At 51.6% G+C, this 13,008-nt stretch overlaps 1 protein-coding gene across 5 annotated transcripts in view; it reads right to left on the bottom strand.

Annotated features, from left to right (window-relative positions):
• Positions 1 to 1,659: 1,659 nt before the first annotated feature.
• LOC130370854 (caskin-2-like) overlaps positions 1,660 to 13,008 on the bottom strand; it is a 46,739-nt gene continuing 35,390 nt past the window's right edge. The window contains exons 12-22 of one of the 5 annotated variants that reach the window (XM_056576374.1): positions 11,469 to 11,630; positions 11,204 to 11,272; positions 9,440 to 9,633; positions 8,773 to 8,836; positions 8,523 to 8,617; positions 8,125 to 8,235; positions 7,534 to 7,635; positions 6,923 to 7,061; positions 5,129 to 6,796; positions 4,300 to 4,597; positions 1,660 to 3,892 (exon numbers count right to left, since the gene is read on the bottom strand). In XM_056576374.1, the coding sequence (XP_056432349.1) occupies positions 3,796 to 3,892; positions 4,300 to 4,597; positions 5,129 to 6,796; positions 6,923 to 7,061; positions 7,534 to 7,635; positions 8,125 to 8,235; positions 8,523 to 8,617; positions 8,773 to 8,836; positions 9,440 to 9,633; positions 11,204 to 11,272; positions 11,469 to 11,630 (2,999 nt within the window). In that variant the 3' untranslated portion in view covers positions 1,660 to 3,795. Of the gene's footprint in view, positions 3,893 to 4,299; positions 4,598 to 5,128; positions 6,797 to 6,922; positions 7,062 to 7,533; positions 7,636 to 8,124; positions 8,236 to 8,522; positions 8,621 to 8,772; positions 8,837 to 9,439; positions 9,634 to 11,203; positions 11,273 to 11,468; positions 11,631 to 13,008 lie in introns of all 5 variants that reach the window. The other 4 variants (XM_056576366.1, XM_056576382.1, XM_056576389.1 and 1 more) reach the window with 4 other exon arrangements.

Genomic DNA, 13,008 nt, shown 5'->3' on the forward strand with positions numbered 1-13,008 from the left:
TTTTTTTAAGGCTAATATTAATGAGTTTAGGAGTTTAAGTCATTATTATATTGCCAAACATTCCCGTTAGTGCACCTGTCATATCTATGCTGCTGTGTCCTGTTCCTTTTCAAAGTTTTCGTATCCCTCTGTGACTTCAGAGGGAGGTAAACGGGAAGATTTGACAGAACGCGGAGCAGTCCGATTTGGGAGGGCCGTTCGGCCGCTCGCTTTGCCCCGATACACTGTTTAAAAGTGATACCACCTCTAAATTTAGGTTATGCGTTTTGCGCTGTTTGCGAATATCTAGCAGGCCAGCCGAAGTCACTTTCATATTTTTTTATTTTCTTAAAAAAATAATAATAAATAATCCTTACAAAAACAATAGGGATCCAACCTGTTGGCTTGGACCCCTAAAAAAGGACAAATGACGGCCGGTCGGCTCGGCCTGAAACCGTCTGGCCGTTCGGGAAATCTCCCGAACCTCCCGATGGCCTGTCCACCCCTGGTCTTGGTGGGAAATATATTAGATATCTAAAACACTAAATGTTTTTGACTTTTTTGTAGTTACTTACAGGTCAAAGAGGCAAAGTCAGAGTCAAGTCTCAAGTCAATAGCAGTCAAGTCTAAGTCGAGTCGTAAGTCATGCGTAATTTTGATGAGTCAAGCCTGAAGTCATCAAAATCATGACTCGTTTCTGACTCGAGTCAAAGTCATGTGACTCGAGTCCACATCTCTGCTTATTACCAAACTAAATATTTTGCGTCCCGTGTTCAATGTGGCCCTCCAACAAAACAACTGCCTCAGCCACAGGTAGATTGCCTCCGCATCCTGGGGCAGAGAGAGACAGACACACACACAGGTTGAGAGCAAGTCAGGCAGAAGGACATGCAGATCGACAGATGACAAGGCAGGCAGACGGACAGACAAGACAGACGCACAGAGAGGCATACAGACAGACATGCAGATGTCGAGGCTGACACAAACAGACAGATTGAGAGGCAGCCAGACAGGCAGACCATATATAAACATTAAATTAATACACAATATACACAATATTATTCTGTACACCTTATTACTTTTAGGCGTACTCAGTAGGGAGGTAACCAATCCAATACTATGGCAGTGGTCCCACCTTGCCCTTCAGTAGCTGCTGTTGGTGGAAAAACTGCTGGGTGAAGCCCTGCTCTGGCGCCCTCTGGTGGTCCACAGGCTGCCTGCGTGGCGTTCCTGCTGCACTACAGAACAATCCGTTTTCTTCCTTTTTTAGTCACACGCGCATTAGCGAACTGGAGCAGAAGTACTCTGTGGTAGCCGTGAACTGCTTGGAGTCTAGGCATCCTCAAGTGTGAAACAGGTAACAAATAACCATGTCATTAAAATATACAGATAAAGGATATGCAGGAGATATAGATGTGCTATATGGGAGTTTACAGATAAAATATAGGCCTAAGTGTTAGAATTGAGGGTTATGTCTTCATAATAGCAACATTTATAAAGAAATTAACATAATGTTGTCAGTTCCAATCGTTACAACATTTAAACAATAATGTAATCTGTAAAAAAAATATGTTGAAGACACACACACACACACACACACACACACACACACACACACACACACACACACACACACACACACACACACACACACACACACACACACACACACAACCAGCGTCCTCCTCTTGGTGACGTATGCGGTAGCTCGCTCTGAAAAAAGTTCAGTGGCTTCTGGTTGCATTCGTGAAGCTTCCAGAACAAGACGCTTTTTCGCAAGCAGTCGCATTCATTTAATCCCTGACTAATACTATTATATATTTTGACGCATATTTATAATATGTATATAAATTATTAATTCAAAAACCTTATTCCAACACAATTGCTCAAGTTCGAGGCAACTAATGAAAGCATTTTTCTCTACATTACCATTCAACAAAATAATGTACGGTTTCTAATTAGCCCACATAGATTCCAATTTATATTTTAATTAGAAGTATGATGGGCCAAAAGTCAGAAATTGAGTGGTAACAAACTGCGTTTGTGTAAAATGAATGTACACATAGGCTACCTCATTCACAGTCGGCAGGTATGAGGACAATATTTTATGGATAAATTGTGAAAAAATTACAGCAAAACCCTGCCCACACACACACACACACACACACACACACACACACACACACACACACACACACACACACACACACACACACACACACACACACACACACACACACACACACACACACACACACACACACACACACACACGTTGGTCTTTAAAACAGCGGGGGTTTTCCTGAGCGGTAGGGAGGTGGAACACAACACAGGTGTAGAGTATCTCCGGAATTGTCAAGCATCCAGGCGACAAACCGGTCTAGATGGTCAAGTCATTTAGTACAAAACGTTGGCAGGAGAGACACCGCATTCGCCTTTCATAAACATACAAGTATCACTGTAGCATGCCAAGTACTTTATGCACACACAGCAGTAATACGTTAAGCACTACTCCTTACAAGTAAGAACAACGTCAACATTAACCTCTTCTGGTTACACATAGGATTTCATTTTACATTTATACATATTAAACACACAATATCTTCAGTTTTACATGTTCTTGGGAATAAGAGATAATACAAGAAAATAGGAGACTTTGGTTGAATATAAATTTTCTCCTGTTTATACCTCTAGTATAAAATATACATATTTAGATTAATTTAAATAATAGAGTCAGACTACATTAAAATGAATACGTTCCCAAAAATAGTATGCATATTATTTGATATTTTACAGCATTTTACAGCTGTAACCAGAATATAAAACTCTGGTGTTCAACTTAAAGTTAACATGCAGTCTAAGCTTAGTTAATATTCCCTTTGTATAAACAACATACTTTTACAGGTTTTACAAAGCGTCATAGGCCTACATAGAGTAATATCAAATGATTTGCTCTTTTAATAATGCAACATTGAATCCCATGGAATTCAATGGCTTAATAGGGCAGACATCACATTGTTTGCAACGGATATTTCATTTCTTTCGCAACAGACAATAGGCTACTATAAAAGTTTAAGATGTGCAGAGTATCAAAATATGGCACACATCCTCCCGTGAAATACAGCCGTCAAGATCGGCAGAGGGATGCTCTGGCACAGTGAGCCGGTTTGATAACGGTCCTACAACCAGATGGTCTTTTACACATATCTTTTACGTGTGTGGTTACCGATAGTCTAAACGCAGGCCAACATGTTGCATCTACTGTACGTAGGCGTGGCTGAAATAAATTGCCGTCTAGGCATCCATATCGGCATCTTCGTGGTTGACGAGAAACGAGCAGCAACAAGGCACTCCGACGCACCGACGACCAGAGATATTGTGTCCTCTAGTGTTGACAGAGTGCTACTGCCAGAGATATTGTGCTATTCTGTCTTCTAGTGTTGACAGAATGAAAATGTCAGGTATATTATTCTATTCAGTTCTCCAGTGTTGACAGAGTCCAACTGTCAGGGATATTGTGCTATTCCACCCTCTAGTGTGGAGTCCAACTGTCAGGGAAATAGTGTTTAGTACAACTCTGTGACAAATACAAATTTAACTTAAACTGGTGTGCGCCCTCTAGTGTTCATTAGGCAGAACTGCCAGAGAGCGCCAGCAGAGCACGCGGCGCCACAGGAAGACATCATGAGATCATCTGGATATCTAGTACTCGCCCTGATGACATCGTAAGATCTTGATGACATCGTTTGTTCTAGTCGCCGGGTCTAGATTACATAATGAGTTGTGGCCCCTGAGGGGTTCCCGAGGGTTCCTGACTCAGTCCAACATGGCGTCGAGTTGGTCGGCGAGGTCATCGAACATGTTGCCGATGTCGTCCAGGATAGTCCCGGCAGACTTCACCGTGTTGCCGCCGCTGGTGGAGACAACACACACACACACACACCCACACCCACACCCACACCCACACACACACACAAAACACAGATCAATACAAATAACATCAAACGACTCTGCAGAATGTCTATCTGGCTTAACTCAGTAAGTGACTAAACTAATCGGCTAAACCATTCCTTTTCGCTTGGGAAGAGTTTTCCTCTGCTAGTTTCCTCTTTGACTGATATATTAGGTTCTCCTATGCCGTTTGAATACTGGAAATGTCCTCGTCTTATTTAACTTCAATAATTGTTGGTCATCTTTATCCATGCGACATGGCATCATCATGATGGTTCTACATGTGCTATACAAACACAATGGACTTTGATTTGAACATCCGATTCAAAATCAAAGCGAGATATCTGGAGGTGTGGGTTCTCGTCCTACCCGTCCGAGACGTCGTCCTGGGTCAGCTTCCTCTCCACCGCCTGCAGGGCAGCCTCCAGCGAGGAGCTGGTCTGGTCCAACCTCTGCTGGACCACCAGGGGCCCGGGGCCCGGGCCTGCCACGCAGACCTGGAGCTTGCCTGACGGAGGTGGCTGGCTGGGGTGTAGGGTGCTGGGGGAGGCGTGGCTGGGGTAGGGGGTGCTTGGGGAGGCGTGGCTGGGTGTCGGGGGGGAGGTGAACGCCACACTCTGGACAGCGTTGAGGGTGACGCCCAGCGGGGGCGGGGCGCTGGCTGCAGCTGGAGGGTGGGTCACATGGTAGAGTGATGACAAACCATGATATAACGACCTCATAGCACCATAACACCTTAATATCACTTAATATAATCTTATATCACCATATAACAACCTTATATCACCATATAACAACCTTATATCACCATATAACAACCTTATCTCAACATATAACGACCTGATATCACCATATAACAACCTTATATCCCATATAACAACATAATATTGCGATATAACAACCTCATATCATAATATGACCTAGTATCATGATGTAAAAAGCTAATCTAACAAATTAACGACCTATTGTCAATGCTTTTATCCAAAGCGACTCACAATAAGTACATTTGTCAGAATAAAGAGAAACCAATATATCTTATATATGAGATATATTTTACCATTGATGACCTGGTATTACAATAGAAACCTAATATCAAGACTGTGTGTGTGTCGTGTGTCTGTGTCTGTGTGTGTGTGTGTGTGTGTGTGTGTGTGTGTGTGTGTGTGTGTGTGCGTGTGCGTGTGCGTGTGCACCGTACCCTGAGCGGCCAGCAGGCTGTGTCTGATGGGTTTCGGGGCGGTGGCGGGGGGCTTTGGGGACAGAGGGGGTCGGAGGACGGGGGTCTCCACCCTTGTCTCGCAGATCCTCCAGGCCTCCTCCTCCTCCTCCTCCTGGCTTTGGGGGGAGGGTCCGCTCCCTCGGTGCTCCCTGTTGGGCGAGCCTCCCTCCCCTCCCCCCTCCCCGCCCCCGTCCCCTCCCCCCTCCGCCCCCTTGGGCTTGTGTCGGCGCTTCACGGTGTCCGACTCCTTCAGGTTGAACTCGGGGAGGTCGGGGGGCTCCAGCACCGCGTCAGCCCGCGGCGGCCCCCCCAGCTTGGGCCGCTGCTTGATGGTCAGGTTGCCCTCCTCGGCGAAGGGGAGGCACTCGCTGGAGCTGTTCTGCGGGGAGGCGGAGCCGTCCTGGCCCCGCCCCCCCGATGACCCCGCCCCCGGCTCCTCCTCCTCAGAGTCGGACTTGACCCCGCGCTCCGGCTCCGCCCCCCCGACGGGGGCGGGCTCCGGGAGGTACTCGCTCTGGACCCGCCGCCGCGGGGGGTCCTCCCGCCGGAAGGGGTCCAGGCTGGGGATCGGGGGAGCCGGTCTCCTCTTCCCCGGGGAGGAGGAGCAGGAGGACGAGCAGGAGGACGAGGACGAGGTGCTCTCCATGCAGGCGGCGATGCTCCTCACGCTGCCGGGGCTGTCCGTCACGACCCCCCCCGCCCCGCCCTCCTCCATGCTGTGGGTGCTGCTGACGGAGCTCAGCCTCTTGGGCGGGGGCGGGGGCGGGCCCTTCCGGCGGGCGCGCACGGCGAACGACTGGCTCCGCCCCACGGGGCTGCCCTCCTTCTCGGGGCTGCCGTGGCAACGGGCCAGCTGGCTGCGCCCGGGCCGGCGGGTCAGCGTGGCGTAGGAGCCCAGGTGACCCGAGTGGTGGGGCGCGGACCCCCCCTCCTCGTCCTCGTCCTCGTCGTCCGGCTCGCCGTCCGACAGGGCGTAGCGCCGCCGGGGCCGGGTCAGGGAGAGCGAGGGGTCCCGGGGCTTTGCGGGCGACCGAGAGCCCAACTGGGTGGTCCCGCAGGAGGCGTGCAGGTAGCTGAAGCCCCTCTGGACCGGGGAGCCGTGGGGGGAGGGGCTGTGGGAGGAGGGCTTGGGCTTGGCCGGCACGGGGGGGTACTTGAAGACCGTGGCGGTGCCCAGAGGGACCTGCTTTGGCCGGGGGTCCCAGCCCTCCGGGACGTTCCTCTCCCTGACGGGGCTGCCCTCCAGACTGGAGCCCCCCTCTCCCCCGAGGCTCTCCTGGGAGCGGCAGTGGGGGTTGCCGATGGAGGCGGAGGGGGGCTCCTGGGAGCGACCGGACCCCCGGGAGCGAGCGTCGATGCTCTCCTGGCTCTGGGAGAGGCCCCTGAGGGCCGGCCGCTCGTCGGGGGCGTAGCGGCTGCACATGGCGCTCTGCAGCTCGGCGCTCAGCTCGCTGTCCTGGAAGCTGAGCATGGAGGGGGTGTGGGGGGAGGGGCAGTCCCCGGGGGGGTCGATGGCCACCAGGTGGAGGGCCCCGGGGGTCTTGCGGCGGTGCAGGGTCCCCTGGGCGTTGGAGGACTGGGCCTGCAGGCTGGATCGGTGGACGTCGCACAGCTTCCTCACCGCCAGCATCAGCTTCTTCTGGTGACCTGGGGGAGGAGACGGCCTGAATGGTTACCGAGGAGACGTCAAACAACAAACCCTTTACCGCCGCTACAATAGGGGTCCCCTGAGGTTGTGATGTCATGCCTTCATGATGTCGTGTCGTTCCTCACCCAGCTTGGTGATGCCTATCTCCTGCAGGTCCTCCCAGGTCAGGTCCCGGACGATGGTGATGGAGTCGTAGCCATTTTCCGCCAGCTTCTTGTGGTACTGAGGCAGAGCAATGGCACTTAGCCACTCCCCAAGGTCCGCCTACACCACAAAAAAAGCTCTGTCAGCTTTGACAAACGACATGCTCTGTATCCCTCTCTCTATGTATCCCTCTTTCCCTCTCTATACCCTCTCACTTTGCATTCCTCTTTCTCTCTCTGTATCTCCCTATCCAGATATCCCTCTCCTTATCACTATCAATATATCCCTCTCCATATGTCTCTTTCCCTATCCTTCGCTGTATCCACAGCGCTTCGCCTTGAATAAATGGGACAACGTTTGATCTGTCCAGTAGTTTGATGTGAGGCACTAGAACTACGATGTTGAAGGTATGCTTTGTTTGGTCTCAGCCTCACTTGAAAGTGGCTCGGGATAAAAGAATGAACTGCTAAATGACATCCGCAACAGCTGCACCTCTAGCCTTCTGAAGACCATACGCTCTGATGGATTCATGTTTGAGAAGAGGTGAAGCAGTGCCTTATGCCTAGTTAGTTAGGAAAATTACTGGTCATACTGGGATGTACTCCGGCAGCCAATCAGGGATGTTGAGGTTGCCGATCTCCATGGAGATCTTCTTCCGGTGGCCTGGCTTGGTGACGCCGATGGCCGTCAGGTCCTGCAACACCACACAGGAAGTTTGACACCCAAGACATGAAGTTCAACACACCAGAAAGGAAGATCAACACCCCCGAATTGATATGAAGACTACTAGGCAGGAAGTACAGAACACCCTGACAGGAAGTTAACACACAACGACAGGAATCTCCACATAACTAGAAATGAAATATAGTGATAAGAAGTTGAGAGGGAACACAACAGACTTACACACTCATGATGCGTTCACAGCGCAAGCAAAAGTGGCCCCAATCTGAACACTGTCAACAACATTGTGCAAAGTTTAATAAAAACTTTGCACAATGTTCGAACCACCTTATTTGTCAGCTACCGACTATGGAACCTGTCTGAAGACCTTTAGTCTACGTTGAAGCTCTGCTGTAACAGGGTCGGACTGGGACCGCTGAGTGGAGCCGAAAGCCCCTGACGTCCACCAAGCCAAACCCACGTGATTTTCCAACGTGACACTGGGGATCAGAGTGAGCGCTACCTCGGGAGTCATCCTGCTGATGGTGGGAACGTCGTAGCCAGAGTTGATGAAGTTCCCCGTGTACTGCTCCAACTGGAACTCCCTCAGCCACAGGTAGATTGCCTCCGCATCCTGGGGGAGAGAGAGACAGACACACAGGTTGAGAGCAAGACAGGCAGGAGGACATACAGATGGACAGATGACAGATGGAAAGGAAGGCGGGCGGACGGACAGACAGACGGATGGAGAGGCTAAAGACAGACATGCAGATGGCGAGGCAGACACAGAGACAGATTGAGAGGCAGCTAGACAGGCAGGCATTCAATTAATACACAATACAGACACTATTATTCTTTACACTTCATTACTTTTAGGTATACTCAGTCGGGAGGTAACCAATACTACAGCGGTGGTCCCACCTTGCCCTCCAGGAGCTGCTGTGGGTGGACAAACTGCTGGGTGAAGCCCTGCTCTGGCGCCCTCTGGTGGTTCACAGGCTGCCTGCGTGGCGTTCCTGCTGCAACACAGCGCAATCCGTTTTTATTTATTAGTCACACGCGCATTAGAGACCTGGAGCAGAAATCTGTCGTGGCATCCTCAAGTGTGAAACGTGTAACAAATAACCATGTCATTGAAATATACAGATAAAGGATATGAACCGAGGTATACCAGTTGGTCTGTCCGGCTGTTGGTTAGACTCAAGGGGTCCAGAATCACCAGGATGGGGCGCCGACTGGGCAGAAAGACGTTTAAACACAGTTGAGTGAAACTCTAGTCAAGGTTAAGGTTGACCATTTATAATGCGTTTGGGTCCGGGTCGTGTCCCTTTCTATCAACGCGAGTCCCGGGTCTGTTTATTATTTTGTGTAATACCGGTGATCAGCGCTGGGCATGAGAGTAACCCATGAAAGTGCTGTTTAAATTGTGTGATGGCAAGGCTGACCATGAGGATCAGATTAAAAGAGCAGCAAATAAGGTGGCGTAGCGCAAGTAGACTCAGCGAAACCATAGCCTATTGACGTTCACTTCTGTTCTTCCCATCTAATTTGTGAGGCTACCATGTGTTGTAACGGAGACGATTGACGTTTTGAGAAGTAGAACTGCATTTTTTGTAGCCAATCAATTACCGGGTATGTCGGGTCCTTAATATACCCTACCCTGTCCCGGAGCCCGGGTCTCTCTCCGCTCAGACATGGTCGGGAGGTTGCCGCTACCCGGAGCACGTCCTTGCCCGGCGCCATTATCGCCTGGGGTCGAATTTCCCTGGTCCAACAGGGTTGGGGTCGGTCATTTTTGACCCGTGAAGACCTCTAGGGGGAGGGGGAGGGGTGTGTACCTTGGTGGCGTGGCGGTCGGGCGTCCCAGGCGTCCCGGGGGCGTGGTGGGACCCGGGGGCGTGGTGGGTCGCGGGGGGGTGGTGCAGCCCGTTGGGGGGCGCGGAGGCGGCGGTGCTCTCGGTGCTCTGCCCGCTGCCAGCGCTGCGGATGCTGCCGACGCTGCCGGTGCTCCCTACACTGTTACGGTCCCCCGCTGGGAAAGAGAGGTAGGGAGACACACAGGAGAGAGAGAGAGAGAGAGAGAGCGAGAGCGATTCATCACAACAATAGTCTAAGTACTTTAGCCATGCGCCACTATGCTACCGTAGAGTACGTTGTGCTGGTGTCTCCATTTGTAGAGGTCATTGGGCAGGTCTTTGCAACTTTAGAAGACGTTGTGCCGGTGTCTCCTGCTGTAGAGGACATTGTGCTGGTCTCTCTTGCTGTAGAGAACATTGTGTTGGTCTCTCCAACTGTAGAGGACGTTGTGCTTGTCTTTCCTGTTGTAGAGGATGTTGTGCTGGTCACTCCTACTGAAGAAGACGTTGTGCTGGTCTCTCCTACTGAAGAGGACGTTGTGCTGGTCTCTCCTACTGAAGAGGACGTTGTGCTGGTCTCTCCTACTGAAGAGGACGTTGTGCTGGTCTCTCCTTCTGGAGAGGACGTTGTGCTGGTCTCTCCTACTGAAGAGGACGCTGTGCTGGTCTCTCCTTCTGGAGAGGACGTTGTGCTGGTCTCTCCTACTGAAGAGGACGTTGTGCTGTCTCTCCTTCTGTAGAGGATGTTGTGCTGGTTTCTCCTTCTGTAGAGGACGTTGTGCTGGTTTCTCCTACTGTAGTGGACGTTGTGCTGGTTTCTCCTTCTGTAGTGGACGTTGTGCTGGTCTCTCCTACTGTAGTGGACATTGTGCTGGTCTCTCCTACTGAAGAGGACGCTGTGCTGGTCTCTCCTTCTGTAGTGGACGTTGTGCTGGTCTCTCCTACTGAAGAGGACGTTGTGCTGTCTCTCCTTCTGTAGAGGATGTTGTGCTGGTTTCTCCTTCTGTAGAGGACGTTGTGCTGGTCTCTCCTTCTGTAGAGGACGTTGTGCTGGTCTCTCCTTCTGGAGAGGAAGTCGTGCTGGTCCCTCCTACTGAAGAGGACGTTGTGCCGGTCTCTCCTACTGAAGAGGACATTTAGCTGGTCTCTCCTTCTGTAGAGGACGTTGTGCTGGTCTCTCCTTCTGGAGAGGAAGTTGTGCTGGTCCCTCCTACTGAAGAGGACATTGTGCCTGTCTCTCCTACTGAAGAGGACGTTTTGCTGGTCACTCCTTCTGGAGAGGAAGTTGTGCTGTTCCCTCCTACTGAAGAGGACCTTGTGCCGGTCTCTCCTACTGAAGAGGACGTTGTGTTGGTCTCTCCTACTGAAGAGGACGTTGTGCTGGTCTCTCCTACTGAAGAGGACGTTGTGCGTGACGCTACAGGAAGCATCAGCCTCTAGCCAGTCATCCAGCAAGGGGGAGGGGAGGAGGGGGGTCTACGGGGGATCTTGGGGTGCCTTGCTAGCTGCCGTTGAAGCGATGCAGTAGAGGCCTTCAATGTCGCTAACACAGCTATGCTAACGCAGCTGCGCTGAGGCAGCTGCGCTAAAGCGTCTACGCTAAAGCGGCTAAGCTAAAGCAACTACGCAAACACAGCCTAGGTAGCGTGCCGTCGCGGGGCAGGGGTAGCAGGGTAGGGTTAGGGTGGTGGGGTATCAGGGGGTATTAGGGCGCAGACGGCGAGGGTCGGGTGTCGGGGGGCTTACCGACACACGGGTCCCTGAGCACCCAGACGTCCTGCAGGGAGCAGGTAGACGGGGGCCTCGCGGGGGTACCTGGCACACACAAACACTAGCATGGTCGCTACGGTAACGCTGGGCTAAGGGGGTAAAGGCTTTCACAACAGGGTCGGTGAACCCACAGACACTCAATCGACCGGGACGACCAGACCACGTGTTTCATGGGCGGAAGGCGAGATCGAACGTGGACCAGTGTGTGCGTGCATGTGTGAGTTAGTACTAGGGTTAATACCTGCGTTGTCGCGGAGACCGTTGACGTGCACATGCACAGGGGCATAGAGTGTGTAGGAGTCGTCGGTCTGGGGGGCGGAGCTCAGGCTGGAGGTGAGGGGGGGTCGGGGGAGGAGCTGCTGGCGCTGCGCTGGCAGGGAGGCATGGCGGGAGAGAGTACCCCCTGAAGGGAGGGAGGGAGGGGAGGGGAGGAGGAGGTGAGGAGAGGGAGGGAGAGGTTAGGAAGCCGATGGAGGGATGGAGTAATGTCAGTGGTTACCTGGAATAATGGAGGGATGGAGGCATGACAGAGAGCATGAGAGAGAGAGAGAGAGAGAGAGAGACAGAGAGAGACAGAGAGAGACAGAGAGAGTCAGAGAGAGTCAGAGAGAGTCAGAGAGAGTCAGACAGACAGACAGACAGACAGACAGACAGACAGACAGACAGACAGACAGACAGACAGACAGACAGACAGACAGACAGACAGACAGACAGACAGACAGACAGACAGACAGACAGACAGACAGACAGACAGACAGACAGACAGACAGACAGACAGACAGACAGACAGACAGACAGACAGACAGAGAGAGAGAGAGAGACAGATGGAGTGACAGAGAGAGAGAGACAGAGAGAGAGTAAGAGAGAGAGAGAGAGAGAGAGACAGAGACAGAGAGAGAGAGAGACAGACGGAGTGACAGAGAGAGCGAAACAGTGTGTCTGCAAGATACCCTATAGTCAGAATTCAAACCCTCTTTCACTCAGTAGAACCTCTCATTCTGCTACACAGGTGGGTGTAGAACCTAGAACCATTCTCCTGAGCAGGTGGGTGTAGAACCTAGCACCTTTCATTCTCCTGAGCAGGTGGTGTAGAACCTAGAACCTTTCTCCTGAGCAGGTGGGTGTAGAACCTAGCACCTTTCATTCTCCTGAGCAGGTGGTGTAGAACCTAGAACCTTTCTCCTGAGCAGGTGGTGTAGAACCTAGAACCTTTCATTCTCCTGAGCAGGTGGGGTAGAACCTAGAACCCTTCATTATGCTAGGTGTGTTAAGAACCTACAACCTTTCATTCTGCTAGGTGTGTTAAGAACCTCAATACTTCCAGACCAGCGGGCACACATAGAGAGCAGGGGCAGTTACTAAGTGATGGTGCCGTCAGTTACACACCCCCCCCCCCCACCGTAGTCAGACATTAGTTACGGCTAGTCACCGTGAGTCACGGTTAGTTTACGGGACCGCTGGAGCTACTGCTGCTGTTCTGTAATCGTAGGGGGGGGGGGGGGGGGGGGGTGTGTGTGTGTGTGTGTGTGTGTGTGTGTGTGTGTGTGTGTGTGTGTGTGTGTGTGTGTGTGTGTGTGTGTGTGTGTGTGTGTGTGTGTGTGTGTGTGTGTGTGTGTGTGTGTGTGTGTGTGTTTGAGAGTGAGTGTCAATTATACCGCACTGACATGAATAATCCTCTAGGGGGCACTCTGACATATGTAGAGGATCACTGGAATATGACAGAGTGCACTTGTGTTTGTCTTTATAAAGTTGTGAGTCAGCAGCTGCTAGAAGTGGATTAA

The sequence above is a fragment of the Gadus chalcogrammus genome, chromosome 2 (assembly GCF_026213295.1).
Source record: "Gadus chalcogrammus isolate NIFS_2021 chromosome 2, NIFS_Gcha_1.0, whole genome shotgun sequence".
Lineage (NCBI taxonomy): Eukaryota > Metazoa > Chordata > Actinopteri > Gadiformes > Gadidae > Gadus > Gadus chalcogrammus.